The following is an 18,231-nucleotide window of genomic DNA, read 5'->3' as shown; positions in this document are numbered from 1 at the left end:
GTGTGGATCCTGATAAAGAGCTGCCGTACCTGTGTGACTGGCTCCTCCTCTGTGTCCTGTGTGTTTAAGACCGTGGCTGCGTTGTCAGCACCCAAGAGCCTGCGAGCCATCTTCTCCTCATAGGTTAACCTCTGGAAGCAGTGATTAATGGGGTCAGTGCGGGTTAGTGTGCGAGTTAGAAAAACACACCCTTTTACACTGCATTATTTGTATCTAAGCCTTGTGTCAATAGGGGATCAATTATATGTGGAGGAAGCATAATGAATTTCCTTGAGGGTGCATGAATCAAACGCTCTTTGAATTTTTCGTTGGTTGGATATGTTGGGACGCTTGTTATTCCGTGTTAATGGTTACTGAACAAGCTCATTCAGTAACTGTCTGCAAACACACTGTTCAGTATTTTACTAAGAATTTAACACACCCACATACACCTACAAACACATACCTGTTGACCATTGCTGATGCGCTCCTCTTTGAAGCGCAGTTTTCTCTCCAAATCCTGGATGACCGCATCCTTGGATCCCTGAATGTCTGAGTCGGAGGCGATGCGTGGTGTCTTGGTGACAGAGGACTTCCTTGGAAATGCTTTGCTAAAAGAATGACAAAAAGTTGAAAATAACCTTTATTTATTATATAGTAGGACTTGGTATTATTTCACTGTCTGAAACAAACCGTTATATCCCCCTTACCCTTCCCTTTAAGCCCCTCGTAAACAGAAGTTTTGAACAGCAGGAAAGTGGCTGCGATCAATATAGGGTCTGGCCCCCCGTCACTGTGTGACTCACATAATCTCAGCACCTCTTTCCTCCATGGCTGCCCCGCTTGCTTTCTAACATGAAACCTTATCTGGACATGTTCAGCTATAGCATTTCGCAGTGTGTCTTCTTATCTCTCACAAGTGCAGCAGGAATTCCAGGAATAGCAGGGGGAGTTTGGGAGTGATGAAAATTTACTGGCAAAGAGCTAAAAGGTGGAATGTCCTTGATGGAAGGAAAAAAAAAAAAATTACTCTCTTCAGGGACGCCATCAGACGAGGATTATCTACACACAAACAGATTTTTATCAGCTAACTCAATAAGCAGAGTGCAAAATCAGCTAGATACTCTGCAGAGTGATAGATTTTTAAAATAAAATATAAGCTAACGTTATTGTTTATATTAATTTCAACAAATCTTTCCGTCTCGAGGGCTTTGTGTATATTTTTTCCCCCAATTGGGGTGAGGGCCTTGCACCTTTTGAGCAACTTTTGTTTATGTGTGTGGGGTCTCTAGTTGGCATTTTCCTGTAAACATGCTGCAAAAAAATGTAAACATGTCATCTTCTATCCAGCAACAGACATTCTGGACTCAGCTGCCAGCAGTTAGTGCCTGACACACAGACTGTGCTGGCCTGATGCTGCTGACAGACTCTGTAAAAAAAAAGATATGTGGTTAAAAGTGTATTTGAATGTCACTTACACAGTCCCGTTGCCTTTAGGAAGACCCATGGCATTGACTGTAGGGCTGCCAGGTGTGGAAGGTGTGGAGGGCAACACTGAGGAAAGGAAGCTGGAGGCAGGAGATGGAGGGACGGAAGAGAAAGGCGAGGACATATCTGAGTATGCTGGAGATGTGGCTACGGGTGGAGGGGGAGGAGGAGGTGGAGGAGGAAAGTCTTGGGCGGGACCTGATGGAGAGGACAGGCTGCCGGAGCTGAGGAAGGGCGGAGGTGGAGGAGGGAAGGAAGGAGAGCTTGGGGACTCGAGGCCGCTCGCCTTGGTGAAGGTGGGCATGGTGACCCTGCTGAAGGACTTGTGTGAGGTGGGTGGAGACAGAGGGGATGACAGGCTGGATCCAGAGGAGCCAGAGGACTGGGTGACGTAGCCCGCCCCACCGGGGCTCTGCGCTGCAATGAACTGTTTGGGCCGGGCATAGTTGAATGTGCTGGCTTGCATGGCTGTGCTGTTCTCCAACTCCTGGAAGGAGGGAGGAGGTGGGAGAGGTGGGGATGGAGGAGCAGGTGGAGATACTTCCTGAAGTGGCTGCAGAGGTGGAGGTGGGATTTCCTGATTCTGCTGCTCCAGCTGCTGCTGCTGCCAGTTGGCTGCTTCCTGCTGCTCCAACAGAATCTGGTCCTGCAGCTGCTTCAGCTGTGCCGCGTTCCTGTGAAGAACAACCAGTCATCAGAAAATAAAGTTTCATAAAAATGTTTTTTTTTAAAAACCCTGAGGGGCAGATGATAACAAGGTAACAGTAAAAATGTTACAAAATCATCTGTTTTTAGTTTATGCATGACACAATAGTCTGGTCTCAATCCAACTGTAGTCAGAACACAACTGGCAGGAAGGTTGGAGGCCAGATGTGAACATCATCAATGGAGAGTCAAAGTGTTTGGAAAGTCAAGTGAAGTTAGCTAAGATGTAAATTATTAAAGACGCAAAGCATTTTCAGGATGACATCAGCACTCGGCCGTCAGCCTGACAGTTGTCAGCAGGAGTCGAACTGTGTGAAATGTTTTTCCTCTGCTCTGAAGGTGATAGCTTGTCAGGCCAGAGGCTTGGGCAAAGTGTTGGTATGTGTGCAACTTCTGGGAGGAAACCACTGCACGAGCGGCACCGACTGATAGTTTATCAGCCTCTAGCCTCTAACAAAGACTTGTTAAAAACCCCGACTGTTGACAATACATCAAGCGTGGCGCTGGAACCAGATGATAAGTGCAACAGTGAAGAAAACAGCTCTGTTCCTGTTGTTCAGCAGCGTTGAAGTGGATTGACAGAAAACTGGGGTATAAGCAGAGCTGTGGAAAAGTAAAACCCCACGGTTAAGGTGTGGCTCCTCGAATTTGCAGAATGAAGGGGAAAAAAATGCAATATTTCTGTGTCATTTTGCCAGGATCGTGATTTATTTTTGCACAGGCGTGGTCAATCAGTTCCTGTGTCATTGTGGAGGAGACGGAGGCTAACTCATAATCTAAAGTTTCAGTTGTCGACACAAATTTTTCACGAACCAGGAGGGTTTTAAAATGTTTTGAAAATCACAGGACATGAGTGAACTCTGAGGTGCTCTCCCTGAGGATCAGGAGGCCGTAGGTCTTTGGGAAAAAAGGATGAAAAGTTATAAACCTCGAGTCTACAGCTCACATGAGCATGTGAGACTGATGAGTTCTTCACAGGCTGCCTGCTCAGAATATACTGTACATCCCAGTGGTGCGTGTTGTCAAGAGTCCACCAAGTTCATGTGCCCAAATCTTTTCCAGATGTTGAATAATCAGCGGAGCGTTTCCACTATTTTTCATCTGTGACAATGCAAAGAAAACCCCCTCCCTCTCGGCTCGGGGTACAGATTTACAAATGTCACCAGTGCTAATTTGACAAAACTGATAGTCGTAGCATAATTTGACACGAGTCCTGCCAGATGGACTAAAAGAACAATTTTATCAACAATACCTCGGTTCAGATGTTTCAAACTACTTTTAGCTTTTGCCATCTACTCTTGGTGATTTCATTCAGCCTACCATTTATCAGTTGTAGGTACTGCATACATACTTTTACCCTTAATTGGAGATCATCACATAGACTGTCCTAGGCAAGTATTTTGGTAATACACTCCCAGAAGGGAATTCATTGGCTCAAATAAAAGTCAATAATTCAAAAACATCCCCTGCAGTCATTCCACCTGGTGCTCCCCTTACAGGACTCACTGAGCACACAATCAATTCAGTGTGTCCCCCCCTCTTTGTATACATTTTCCTTTACATTCCCCAAAGGTCTCCTGTTTGGGAGTCCACCAAAAGAGCTCTTTTACAGGAATAGTTTGGCAGCTCGTGAGGCTCGCAGCTCTCCGCAGCGGTTTGATTCCTTTTTTGGCGGTGTTCTCGGAGGCATAAGCACCCTGCCCGTCTGCTCCAGCAGAGAGGAAACACTCTTAATTTCCTCAAAGCCTCATCCCACTCTCCTCGACACAATGCTTTACTGCCTCAGCAGGGGAAGACCTCAAAGACCTTTTTAGCATTTACCTACACTTTTGACACTCTCTTAGAGCTGAGTATAGTATTTCTGTTGGAGAAGTTAGTGTTTCCCCCCTCTTTTATGTTGTGTAAGTAGGACGAAGGGCAGATATTATCCTGTAACTGAGTTCATCCCTTTGTCTTAAAAAGAGCTCTTCACTTTCCAAGGGGTCTTCATTCATTATAAGTCAAACTATACATTATTACTATACAACAATATACTCCTAGTGTCAGTCAGCACTGAAATGCATTTCACTTCCAGCTAAATGCCATTTAGCATAGTCGGACTCTAATTTTACTAGATAAGACTGGACTCCGACTCCCATTTGGACATTTGCTTCACATTTGAAAGTGCATGAAAATGTTATGTTAGCTTGTGTTTGAAGCTGCACGAATAGTTTTATAGTCCACTCTAAAGTTTACATGAAGCAAGTGACCAGGAGTCTTCCAGACTTCTATGACCCTGCAGCTGTGCAGCCTCCAGCTCTCATCATCCGCACCGCTGTGACCACAAAGTGCATGACAAGCCACTACACAATGTCCGGCTTCTTCATCCCATCTGCACTCCAGAAGAGCAGAATCCTTACTAAAACGTGACCTATACCTTGAGTAGATGATTACAAGTTGTTCAAAATGCGCCGAGAAGCAGAGCAGGCTCCCATCACTCGCTCTTATTCTTTGTTCTTGCGGCGAGCGGGTCTGAATTAGGAGGGAAGTGTTCCTCTGTCGTCAAGCCAACGGCACTGTGTTTTGCTGTTCTGGTCTGAGCCAGCTGGCCCACAAAGCGCTCTGCTTCGCTGAGAGAAAATGCTCCAGCTCCTCTGTCTGTCATTCCAACTGTAAAGCAGCATTACTCTTATGTCTGTCTTTTTTTACCCTCTCTCTTTTTTGGTGGTATAAATAGGCAATAAGCCTTTGAGTCTCCTCTTATTTTCATCCTGAAAAATACTTTCCTTGGGCTGGATCCTGTCTTTAAATCCCTTTTTTATAAAAGGAAAAGGAGGGAAGGGTAAAAAAGGGCTAAGAGGAATCCATCTCTGCAGTTTCTAAAAGCTCAATAAACAGACTCCAGAACAGCTTGACAGTAACTTAATTGAAGGACTCTTTTACAGCCCCGTGATGTATCAGCCTGCTAAACACTGAGATGTGCCAGATGCAGTGGGTCATTACCAGCAGCATGCTGCTTTAATAAATGAAGACCTCAACCTTCTAAATATCTGTGCTTGCACTGTACTGTTTGTTATTGTTCAGGAAGCGCAAACAAAGTGCGTGAGAAACTCATCCACTGTTCCACCGACTATCGAAGCAAGCTGGGAGCCATCCACAGGTTTATCTGCCGCCCATCTCGTTAGCTCTGCAGCTGGCTGTAAAAGACGGAGCCGCTTTATTAGACCCGTCCAGCTGATGACAGGAAGCGTACGAGGGAGAAGGGGGAGAACAGGAAGTTGTTGAGTGTACATCATCAGTAATGAGGGGTTTCCTTCTGTAAACAACAACATGAGGAGAACTGAGGCTGCAGTTCTCAGCAGCCTCAGCAGGAAGACTGAGGAATGGCTTTAGTGGGTGTTATGCTTTCAGGCTACAGCAGACCCTATTGTGTGTTTGTTTCTACAAACACCTGTGGCTGGGTAACAGCACGGCTTCGCAGTCTGTAAATGATTCATAGAGAAATAGCGAAACTAAGCTCCGGTATCACACCTACAACTCAAACACTGCCTGGAAATAGTGTCGCACAAATGGTGACTTAAATCAGAGACCGAGTTCAAGAGAACTGTGAGATTAAATCACACAGTTGCAGCACAAAAATGGGTATAGATATTGAAACACACATCTGGTTCACAGCTACTGTTGCTTATATTCACCGGTGAGCATTGCATCATTACTATTACGTGTGTCAGCACGAAGCTGTCCGATGCCCTCGAGCAAAAACACACCATCAGTCTGACAAAGTGACAGATTGACACACTGTTAGTAAGACTGTCTTGTTTAACTGTGCCGGAGGAGTCCCTTCTGACTCAAGTTTCCATTTGCTTACTTTTTGTGTTATCCTTCCCTAGAAAATGTGTCATGTTGAGAATTTCTAAACTTTGTGAGTACAGAGAAACTTGCAGTAAGTCTTACATGTACAAATCTGTTGTGTAATGTTGTGAAATTTTAATTTACACATGGCAACAGCTGGGAAAATAATTCTGACACAACACAAAGAAGCCTGCGCTCTTTTCATTCTCTCTCTGGACTCCCTTGTTCATATCTGCCCGCCTCTACTTACTTTCACAAGAGAAAACGAGCTAACAAAGAAACCGCTCCAATTTTCCACGAGCATTTCAGAATAATCTCACAGGGTTGTCTGACGCTCAGAATCCAGTCTGCTGCTGCTTCATCTGCAGCCGCTCTCCATCATTCAGTTCTTCATCTCAGTGGATACGTTCTCTTTAGCTTATTTTCAGCCCCACTCTTCCCTGGTATACCTCCACCTCCTCATTCTCTTTGGCTCTAATTGCACACACACCACATAAAACAGAACCAGACTGTTTTCCTTTCTCCCCCTCTCTTTAAAGCGTAACACGGAGCATTTTTCTTATTCCAGCCACACCAAAAAAAAAAAAAAAACAAAAAAAACAAAAAAACAAAAAAAAAAAACAGCTTACGGCTGCCCGATCACACACTTCCACTTTCTCTCTGCCCTACTTTCTCTTTTTCTCTTATTCCCCCCCTCGCGCTCTATCTGGGCTCATATTTCATACGCAAGGTGAAGAGGCTCTCCACAATCAGCGAGCCCTGCTTTTCTCTATACACCTCCATCCATCTCTCCCTCTTCTCCCCACTCCTCTGGCTCAGTCCTGATTGGTTTTTTTCCCCCTTTCTCTATAGAAGGAATGCTGAAGACATTCTTCGGTGGATTGAAGTGGGAAAGACATCGCCATCAAATGGGATTAACAGCAGGAGTGGAGGGAAAGAAGGGTAGAAGGAGGAGGAGGATGAAGGAAAAGGAAGAGCCAGAGAGAGAAAGAACTCAGTCAGTGAAGAGTTACAGCGGAGTAAGTCAGAAGTTTTTTTCCACCTAACAGACTCCATTGTGTTAACTAATCCATCTGACTCCACAGAGGCACTCTGCAAACAAATGAACCTCGCCACATAAACACAGTCGCACTGCTGGAAAGAAAACTAACAAACTAACTTCAGCTAAAGTCGCTCATAGTGATGCTACTCTTCTTTCCCTCCCCCCTTCTCTCCTTTTTCTTCTTTTTCTCTCTGCAGTCCAAACTCACTACCTTTCTAGAGCCTCCAAAATGAATGGTTATCACACTCAGCCTCCGTCTGCTCCTAAACCACACACCAGCTCTGACAACATATGATTTAAACATTAACATGTTGAGCTGGTAAACCCGGAGACTGTGAAGGAAAAAAAGCTGCTGTTTATTCCACCTCAGTCGTTTGCCTCCCTTTTCTTCTTCTGCTCCCTATTTTTATTTTACTGACCAAGTGTTTCAGTTAAAAAATGCAAATAAATTCAAGAAATTCTGAGTTTTTGAAAGTTAATGAAAAGTCCCCAAGCTTAATTCAATTGAGATCTGAGTTTAGACAAGTAAAAGAAAAAGCTTTACCTTGAGTGGTAATGTCTGTGGTGGAGATATTTCCCTGCAGGAGAGTGGACTGCAACTGACTGCTCCACTTTCAGGTAGGAGACGCATATATAGCGGTGAGCGGCCAGACAGTGACAGACACAGTCTCTCTCTCTCTCTCTCTCTCTCTGAGTCAGTCAGTCTGTGAGCTCCTCCTCCTACACAATAAAAGCATGCAGTCTGCCAGCTGAAAGCCGGCCCTTTCAGAATAAACGTTCAGCACTGACCGCAGAGCTGATTTACTGTCATGGATAAGAATGAGAGAGACACCCATATCCAGTGTCTTTTGCTTGTCATTTTGTGTTTTAGATTTATAATGTTTCTTGAATGACTGAAGACTTGAGAGAGACAGGATGATTGAGAAGAGAGATATAGATCTATGGAATTAATCATCTAAAGAAATCTCTCAAATTCAGGTGACACGAATGAGATTAATCCATTGTAAGGTACATTTTAAACTAGGCCACGTCTGGAAATAAAATCCACATTCTCTTTATGGCAGCAGAAACATTATCTATGTCAAATGAGCAGGAGAGATATAATAGTTTCATGTAACGCACGCACACTGTTGTGGACCTTTGGAATCATTGAAACAGTGGACGCACTCCAAGTGTCACTGTGTATGTAAACACACCCATCACAACCACATAGATCTGGTTTCATTCACTGAAAGTATTCAGTGTAAAAAACAAAAAAAAAATAAAAACCTCAAATTTTTGTGGAATGAGTAATTAAATAAAAAAAAAAAAAAGGAATTGATCATTGCTATTTTTGTGAGTAGTCTATTTTTAGAGGCCGGTTGAGTCATGGTGTGTTGGTGGGAGGAAAGTAGGAGGCCGGTGATCCGGTCCAGTGTAGTGTTTTTGTGTCTGTTTCAAGTGTGCGTGCAATGATTGGGGAAAGGTCAGGCAGTTTTGTAAACCGTGTTATCTACAGCAGTCATTCAGTGTATATGTAAGATACTTTTATTGTGAAAGGAAGGGGAAGAAAAGACGTCATTTTTACAAATTCAGTTTTTTGGTAAGATTCACACTTCAATAGGGTGAAACTTTCCCAGTAACCCTCATCACACCCACAAACATGAAGACTGTGAATGTATGCTATTCTTCAATAAACCGCAAAATAGTTTAAACTAATCGAAAATAATCTGCTTAAAAAAGTTTTAAGAAAGTACAAGGAAACGTTAAAATATTTTTGTTAGCAGAGCTTTAGTTTTTAAATTAATTGAATCTATTTAATTTCAGTATTCCAGTTTACAGTGTGTTCTACTGTAGGTACAGATAGAAATGAGCACGGCCACAGTTCGTCTAACAAAAGGGATTTTTTTTCTATAATTTTTTTAAGAGTTTTGCATATATTTTGTTCAGCAAGGCAGTTTTCACACAATAAAGCTGCTTTGAAAATCTTCTGAAACCCTTCACATCAGAGAGCTTTTAGATACAATGTATCAGTGTCACCTCAGCACTATGAAACCTGTTATTTCTAATGGTTTTTAGCAAAGTATCACCCAATCACTGTGTGAGGCTCTCGTGCACTGTGACCAGTAGCAACAAAGCAGTCCTAGCTGGGTGAGTAGGTACAAAATTCCAGTGCAGTGGCCAGCACAACATCAATTTTGGACCTTTTGCTCAACCTAGCAGTGCATAGTGCGTTTGCTTGTCTTCAGCATTCCTTCTGCTTGTCTATAAGTGAACAACACAGTGATGTAAACACCGTTGTATTTTTCTCAAAGCCATTTTCTTGGTTTTGGGTAAAATAAAATGAGATAATGAATCCCACATCTTTGGTTGGCATGGTTACCACTTTGTCTGTACAAAATGTGTGGCATATACTTGCTACTTAAATACATCACTTACTTCTGCATTCTTACCTTAAATTTACACATTTCCTTATTTTTTGTTAGTGAACAGAGCATGAGAATGTCTAAAGCCTGTGTTAAACTAGCGGTCCCCAACCCATGGGCCTCGGACCGGTACTGGTCCTTCAGTTGTTTGGTACTGGGCCGCGAGATTTGAGGCTAGGTGTGAAATTTATGGTTTTCAGGGTTTTTAATCGTTATTTTGTTATTGTTTATATCGTTAACTCGATTTCCCTGGGTCTTTTCCCGTGTGTTATAAATAAATTGTTTTTGGTACAGGTACTGGTTTTAATTTGTTGTATTTATCCGCAACACCTTACAGGTCGGTCCATGAAAATATCGTTGGACATAAACTGGTCCGTGGTGCAAAAAAGGTTGGGGACCGCTGTGTTAAACACAGACCTTAGCTTATTCAAAAACACCCGCTGACTTTGAGGTAAAGAAACTGAAAAAACAAACTCTCTTATTCATGCAGCACCTTACTTGGAGAGGGTCTCCTTGTCCCTTCGAGGTACGAGTCATTCCCTGCGACTCAACTCATTGACACTTAGAAGCGAGTCAGAGTGGGCCTCGTCTGCTCTCAGTGTCGTTTTCTTGGTGACAGCAGTGTACACATTATCACACCCTCTAATTAACATCCACAAGTGGAAGTTGTGTGGTAGTCTAATTGAGAGTGTGTTTAAAGAGAGATACCGTGTATGCCACACATGAAGCCGCACTCACCACTTGCACCACCACCCGTAGTCAGGATCTAATCACAGGTTGATTGACCTCATCCGGAAACAATTTTTCTCTCCGAGTGTATGTATGTTGGGTAATGTGTATTTATCTGTTTGTTTCTCAGTGTTTAACGTACCAGGCTGCTCTTTCCTGGGAAACACACTCTGCTTTCTATGAGGGGGATCACTGAAGCTGCTTAGTTTCCATGCTGTCAACTCCCAAGCATACAGCCTGATCTCTTGCTCTCCTCATCCCTCCATGTGTCCTTTCATCACTCCCTCCCCGTCTGCTCACCCCTCTCTCTCTGTCTTCCAGCTCCCTCTCTGTGTTATGAAGGTCAGCTCCCACAAGTCTCTTCCTTATTTGGAAAGTTTCTCCATTCCATGCAGGTCACTTTAGCGCAGCCGACCAATCCAGTGGTTTGTTAGTCTAGTGTCTCAGCCAATCCTGTGTCTCCCATGTCCTTTTAAGGGCTGCCCATCTCTCACTCTGGAGGCCCAATGTGAAATTATCTGCTTTCCTGCTCCCTTGTGTCTCTGGTGACTTCATTTCAGCTTTTATTCTGTTGCACAAACCTCGTCCTGTCCCCGATGAGAACTAACTTTCTGTGTCTGTCTTTTTCCAGTTGCATGTAATCAAAAACCTCTGTGGCCAGCAGTCTCTAAAATAAAGGTATACATTAGAGCAGTGGTTCCCAGTTTTTTTCTGACATACAGAAGTCCTCAAAAGCCTCTTGATCACCATCACCTCTCAAGCTCAAATGTGGTTATCTCAACTCATTTTAAACTCAACTCTGGAGCAATTGTAGCTTACTCTTACCTATTAGATTTGGCTTACTGTTAATCAGTTGCAACAATTCACATCCTATTTAGACTATTAATCCACTACTTTTTGTTACTACTTTATTTAATAGCTACTAATTACGTTTATGTTTATCTACCTGTGACACTGGCTGGGTGCTTTGTTAGGTATATCTGTTCAGTTGCTCAATAATGCAACTATCTAATTGAGTTATCACATGGCAGCAACTCAACAACAGTGCATTTACTGTAGGATTGTTGACACGGTCGTGATGACCTGTGGAAGATTCGGGATTTGAAAAAAAGAATATATCGTGTCAGTAGCAGTTATCTGGGCAAAAATACCTTGTGTATGTAAGAGATCAGAGGAGATCTGTTTCAAGCTGATAGGAAGGCAACAGCAGCTTAAATAACCACTCATTAAAAGGTCTGCAGGCAGTTAACAACAGGTAACTGAGGCTAACTTTCACACAAACTCAGGAAAAATTGGATGACAGAACAGAAAAACGTGTACAATATTTTCTTGGAATATTTTCTCGGTACACTATGGATTGCAAAGCTCTAATCACCTCAGATGAGGTAGAAAACAGATTCACTTTTGGCAAATCATTTTTTAACAACTCTTTATCTAGGATGTTTAGCTAACATTTTGTTGTGTTTATTTAAACTTTTAGCTAACAGTTTTAGCAGTTAGCCATATTTTTAGCCACTTTCCAGTTTTTAATATGAATTTTATCTTTTTAAAATCTAGTATGTTTAGTTAACAGGTATTTGTTCTACTGTGCTTTTAGATATGTTAACATTTCTAGCCACGCTAGAATTTTAGCTCAATATTTCAACTTGTTTATTCAATTCAGTTTTATTTATATAGCTCCAAATCACAACAACAGTCACCTCAAGGCGCTTTATGTTGTAAGGTAGACCCTACAATAATATATACAGAGGAAAAAACCCAACAATCATATGAACCCTCATGAGCAAGCACTTTGGCGACAGTGGGAAGGAAAAACTCCCTTTTAACAGTAAGAAACCTCGGCAGAACCAGACTCAGGGAGGGGCGTGGCCAATTACTGCGATCGGTTGGGGTGAGAGAAGGAAGACAGTTTATTCATGTTTAGATGTTGTACGCCATTACTGCATATTACTTATTCAAGATGTTAAGTTAGCAATTTAATTGGTTTATCACAAATTTTGGCTAATGATTTCTGACTTTAGTTTATAATTTAGCTAGTTTTTTCTAGCTAAAGTTACAAAATGATTTCATTAGCTAACAGTGTCTAAATTTACATAATTATAAAATGTAAATTAGTTGATGCACTCGGTAAACTATTTTATTAATTTTATTTACTTTTGGCCATTATTTTTCTATTATATTTATGTATTAATTATTAATTTTCCTTTCTATTTTCTACTGTGTGCCTGTTAATTTTGCAGGTCCACACAATCTTACAGTAAATTAAATTGTAATTTTTGATTTTCTTCAGTTTAGCTGAACTAATTTTGACACATACCCACTGACCACTGCAGAAGTACCCCAGCTTGTGAGTTACTGCTTTTTATCCGGTCAGTGCTTTAGATGTTTGATGACGAAGAACCACAAGCAAAGATGTCAGTGTGCAGCTAGTACCATATGTGGTTCTTTAACATAAATGTTTCCACCACTTTCCATAAACCACAAGCAACACCTCGACAAGAAAGTGATTGTTAATACTTCATTAGAGAGTTCATGACTTGCACCTCGTAAACACAAACACACTGCTGAGAGGAAGCTCTGAGTCACAGCACAGATATGCGACATATCCTGGCAGCCCTAGCTCCTTGCTCAGCAATGCAGCACGGACAGAATGTGAATCCTGGTTTAAAGTGAGAAGAGTGAGGTTTTTAAAATGAACAAATGCATAAAGAGTCAATGACGACCGGTTGTGACACAAGTTTATTCTGTGTGTGTTTCTGAGTCAGTTTAGTGAGAGACTAATCAGGACTACTGAAGAGACGTTTGTTTGTGTCTTTGGTTTATACCCTGTTTCCCTGGCAACAACCTCACTGGGGTTATAGCGGTTTGGCGCAACTACGGAAGTCATTTAATCTCAGAGGTATGATAATTATTTCAGTGGACATTGACCTTCATATACTTTTTAGTCTATCGGCAAGAAATACGGGCTGCATTTAAGTATATTAGTCCATTCTAATTTTATAACTATAGAATTCTATAGTAAAATTCTATTACTGCAGTATGTAAGCATGTCCTGTAAGCACTCTGTTGATAACATGTATGTAATGTCTGCATTTTGAGGTGTCTTTTTTTGTTTGTTTGTTTCAGAAGGATAATGAACGAAACTGAGTACCTAAAGTTGTTCTATAGACTGTATAGAACAGATGGATGTAGCCACCATGACTGCTGTCTAGTACAAAGTAACCACCCACCAAAATAAATAAAAAAAAAATACTCAAACCAAAGTCCAAACTACTGTCTGTACCAAGCAGCAAGCCAAATAAATCCATTAAAAATGCTTGAAAAGTCATCAACACCACAAACATCTTTAAGTTGTATTACGAGACAGCAACTGGCTAAAGCCATACACAGTATAAAACACTGATGTAGCCTCCAGGTTTAAAAAAATGAAGCTAACACACAAGTGCCTTAAACCTGCTTTTTTTTAATGGCCACCGGGGGGCGAGACTTGTAATTGCAAAAAGAGTTTTGGTCCTATTGAGATGTGCACATTGTTTGAGAGTTGTCCGCCATTTTGAATGTGTTACAACCCAGTGTTGGTCAAGTTACTTGAAAAAAGTAATCAGTAACTAATTACTGATTACTTCCTCAAAAAGGTAATCCTGTTACTTTACTGATTACTTATTTTCAAAAGTAATTAATTACTTAGTTACTTTTTAAAAACACGATTTACAACCTGAATAGGTGATAAAGCGATAGATCTTTCAGCCCTATTCTACTTTTTATGCATAATCCATCATACAAAATGTAATCAAATGAAAAAGTCTCTTTTTAAAACTTGTTTTATTAGTTTTAATCTTAACTTTATGCATCAAGCAAAAAATTAATTATATGCAACATTCTCTGACTGGAAGAAAATAAAATATTTTTTGTGTTTACATTCACTCTTTCAAATAGATGCAAGTAAAACACAGCAGAAAAATAAATAAAATCAAAGACTCAGCGGTCCTGTTGCTCTATTTTCACCTGTAAAGCAGGAGTTGGGTAGGTGGAGGTTTGCCCTGGTGCAGGTGTGCTGCAGCGGTCAGTTCCGCGAGTTTCTCTGTGAATTTCCCATTACGTCGTTGCGCACTCGGTGCTTGCTCGGAAGTTTAGGGGGTTTTTTTTCGCTGTAAAAAGACGTTTTCTTCCCACGCACAACGGACACTAATGTTTTTGTCACTTTTTACGGAATCAAACTCAAAATAAGGTCAGTACTTCCACGCTTTAAACGCTGCACGCTCATACTCTCTCCAGCACTCGATATATTATCCACTGTTAATCTGCACACAGCTGCTGCCACAAATGTCGCACTCGCTTACGTCACTGTCACGAGTAGGGATGGGTACCGGTGTCCGGTGCCATGATGGCACCGGTTCTGACATAAACGGTAGTAACCAGACCGAAAAGCAGCGCACATTTCGGTGCTTTATTTCAGTGCTTTTTTTTCCTGAGCTGTGATACACTTCTAGCCAATCATTTTACGTTTCCGAGGATAGTAGGCGGGTCCAGGTACGTACGTTCTTTTAGAGCAGAGCTACAGATTAAAAATGCCCAAGGCGAAGCGGTCAAAAGTCTGGCTGTACTTCACAGCAAAATATGCAAACTCAGCAGCCTGCAACAAGTGCTTTAAGGTGATACTGTGATACTGTCAAAGGAGGTAACACCTCAAATCTGATGAAACACCTGGCGACGCATAGCGGTTTTTTTTAAAAGCCAAGAAATGCGCTGTATTTGATAGCTTGCTGCGAGACCTCACACCGTGCACATCTACCTCGGGTGTGGTGCCTGTTATCAGACCCGGAGTTAGCAACATCCCCCAAAAACACGAAGAATAGAGTCCTGGCCCCTAGCCCTGCCAGTGTAGCAGAAATGATGACGGATGATGAAGGCAGCAGCAGCCGTTCTTCTCTGCGTGAGTAGCTTAATGTTGTTCGTGTGTAATTTACGTTGAGTAGGCTAACCACGTTATTACATTAATGCAGGTAAGGTGAACTAGCAAACATCATCATAGCTACATGCGGCTGTCTTCTTGTTTGATGGCAGATACTCCCTTCACCCTGGCCAAAAAGGCTAAAATGACCAAAGAAAAAGAGGGAAACGGCTAAACATGAGAGGTTTTTGGATAAAGTTTGTGTTTTTTCCATTGTTTAAGCACTGCTTCCAGCCGAGAGTGATACCATATATGCCCTATAGCTGCAGAAAAGGCTAACATTGTTATCTTTTTACAAAAACCAGCTGAACATGAGAGGTTTTTGGACCAATTTTGTGTTCTCCATTCTTTAAGCACCGGTTTGAGCACCGGCACCGTTTCAAAAGTACCGATTTGGCACCGGTATCGGATAAAACCTAAACGATACCCATCCCTAGTCACGAGACATTCTCGCAAAGCAAAAAACAAAAAAACAAAAAACAAAAAAAACCCTCAAAAAAAACAAAAACAAAAAAAAGCAGTTTTAGTAACGCAGTAACGCAGCGTGCTTATGGGAAAGTAACGGTAATCTAATTACCTTTTTTGCAATAGTAATCCCTGACTTTACTCGTTACTTGAAAAAAGTAATCGGATTACAGCAAACGCGTTACTGCTCATCTCTGTTATGACCACCGGTTACTTGGAAAAAAATGTGCATTCCCTGATTGGCTGTCAGTGGTTCCTGGCTCTTGCTGGGTGAAATTGATTCACAAAGAAGTTGCTGTACCAAAAACCTCCTAGTGATTGCTTTGGTTGCTAGCAGACTGCCACAGTTGCGTGTAGTTTTTCATGACTGCTTGTAAACACTCGCTAACTACCAGCTGGGCAATGGACTTGGGCTTTAGCAATCATTTTCCTAGTGAAGGCAATCAAACCTCCACTAACCACTTACAACCTGTTGGAGAATGGTAATTTTTCCTTCACAACCGGTGCCTGTAAGATGGCCATGGACGGATCTCTATGCCTGTGTGATTGGGGACTTATTGACTTGATCACATGTCCAAAATGTCCAAAACAAATCAGGGTCAGATGATCAGTGATCTTGTGTTTGCAAAACCTCAATAGTAGTCTATGAGAAACTGGTTTCATTATGAGAAAGAAAGATTATCTAGGGTCTGCTTTGACAATCACATGGTTTCCTTGTTTGTTACATCCAACTATGACACACCAAGATGGCTTCAAAACAGGACTTCAGAAACCAACTGGTGATGTCATATCTTTCATACTGTCTATGCCTGAGGAAATGCTGCCACACTCCTAACTTTAAGCCTTACAAGTATTTACATATAACTAAAAAGTTCACCTCCTTTAGAATTTAAATGCATAGTGAAATATCCACAGAGGCTAAAACCTTTTACTGTATCAGCCTTGAAAACATGCTTCATAGTTAAGCATTTTGAATGTGCGAGTCTGTGAGGATTGCTTCAACTGGCCATTAGAGGAGTTGCAGTTTTTGGCACTCCTTTTCTTGCTACATTTTTAAACCCTGGAGGCTGGTGCTTAGTAAAACTAGTCACTAGAATTCCTGTTGAAGTATACTCAAGTGAATTGTACAGAACATTCTTGTTAGTCTTAAGGAGGTTTAATTAATGTTGCCTTCATTTTTCAGCTGTTTTTCCTTGTGATATTCATGGTGTTTGGGACCACCCACCCTTTGTCTGTGTGTGTGTGTCTGTGTTAGGGTTGAAAAGTATTTGACTGTAATTGGAATTTTAGAATAATGACATGATCTGATTAGAATTTTTCAGACTTCTGTTATCCAAAAATAAATCTTATTAATATAACCATGATAAGCAATGATCGTGTGTGTGTTAGGTCATGCCTTTTTACAGCCTGTATTGATCTACTTTCTTCATAAGGGAAACTTTTTACATACTGTCAGCTGTGTAATTCCATTCAACACAATTTTCCACTTCCTCCCCTTTCCAGATTGATTGACCTCTGCTTTCACTATCCAGGCCACTTCTGCTTGCACTTAAAATATCAGTTCAAGACTCTTTATAATCAGGTGCTGTCACTGCTTACTCCATGTACAGTAAGTCTTTGGTCTGTTTAAAATCAAATACACAACTCGTGTTCCTCTTTCTTTCGCCCTCAGGCTTTGCACTAGCCACACACGCACTGCACATTATACAGTCAACCATTCATTATTACAGCATTTCTTTAACAAACCCACAAAAAAAAAAAAAAAAAAAAAAAAAAAAAAAAAAAAAAAAAAAAAAAAAAAAAAAAAAAAAAAAAAAAGCCCGAAGCATTCTGAAACCTCTGCACAAACATCACGATCACTGTAGTGAGAAAAGTCTAAATTGAGGTCCTGCTAAGTGCCAAAGCTTGCCTGTTTTTCATCATACTGAGTAAAAATGAACATAATGTAGAGCTGTATATAAAAAACAAATCCACAGCAGTACAGAGAGTTCAGCTCGCACGTACATAAGAAGCAGTTTGTGGAATAAAATCCATGCAAGAGAACAATTTTGACTGTCAAAGCCAATTCCTGGTCTTACGAACAAGAGATTAAGCTGTGGAATGGGTTTGGGGATAATTGTTACCTCTGCTACTCATGCTTGTTGTAACGCCCACCTAAACATTATGCGGTACCAACCTATAATATAATGCTTTGCCCTTAGTATCGCGGTCAACATCGTGGTGGTCACACCTTTTTAATGTTGCACTCTAGGGTCTCTTTCTGTGTCTTGGAGTCTTTCATGGAGTATTTCAGAGTATGTAAGTCGTCATGTCATATGTAGATTGTTAAATAACCTGTACATCAAAAGTAGGTATTGAAACTGCAGCTTCCCTTTGTTACTTACCAGATCCCTTAAGACAGCAAAGTGAGGAGAGAGGATGACAACTCAGCCCCTCAGCAATTTACCGCTGTTTGGCTAGCATCAGTCTTTGAGAATCATACTATTGATTTTTGCCAAAGGTGTCTCCAGACCATACTACCATCAACACCAAACACACATTTGCTTGTAACTACGCTTGCATGGTCATAAGGTCACAAGTTAAAAAGATAATGTAAAGCTCTCAAGCATGTCTTTGATATAAAGAGATGTTTAGGA

The 18,231-nt window shown here is 41.4% G+C and overlaps 1 protein-coding gene across 7 annotated transcripts in view; it reads right to left on the bottom strand.

Moving 5' to 3' along the window:
• palld (palladin, cytoskeletal associated protein) overlaps positions 1 to 18,231 on the bottom strand; it is a 69,127-nt gene that overhangs the window by 10,457 nt on the left and 40,439 nt on the right. For 6 of the 7 annotated variants that reach the window (XM_040039817.1, XM_040039821.1, XM_040039816.1 and 3 more), the window contains 3 exons: positions 1,458 to 2,141; positions 446 to 590; positions 30 to 131 (listed from right to left, as the gene is read on the bottom strand). In XM_040039817.1, coding sequence (XP_039895751.1) covers positions 30 to 131; positions 446 to 590; positions 1,458 to 2,141 — 931 coding nt within the window. Of the gene's footprint in view, positions 1 to 29; positions 132 to 445; positions 591 to 1,457; positions 2,142 to 7,589; positions 8,257 to 18,231 lie in introns of those variants that run through there. The other variant, XM_040039822.1, reaches the window with a different exon arrangement.

This window comes from Simochromis diagramma, unplaced genomic scaffold (genome assembly GCF_900408965.1).
Source record: "Simochromis diagramma unplaced genomic scaffold, fSimDia1.1 OVJJ01000026.1, whole genome shotgun sequence".
Classification (NCBI taxonomy): domain Eukaryota; kingdom Metazoa; phylum Chordata; class Actinopteri; order Cichliformes; family Cichlidae; genus Simochromis; species Simochromis diagramma.
Note: the sequence above shows the minus strand (reverse complement) of the source record. Positions and strands in the feature narration are given on the sequence as shown.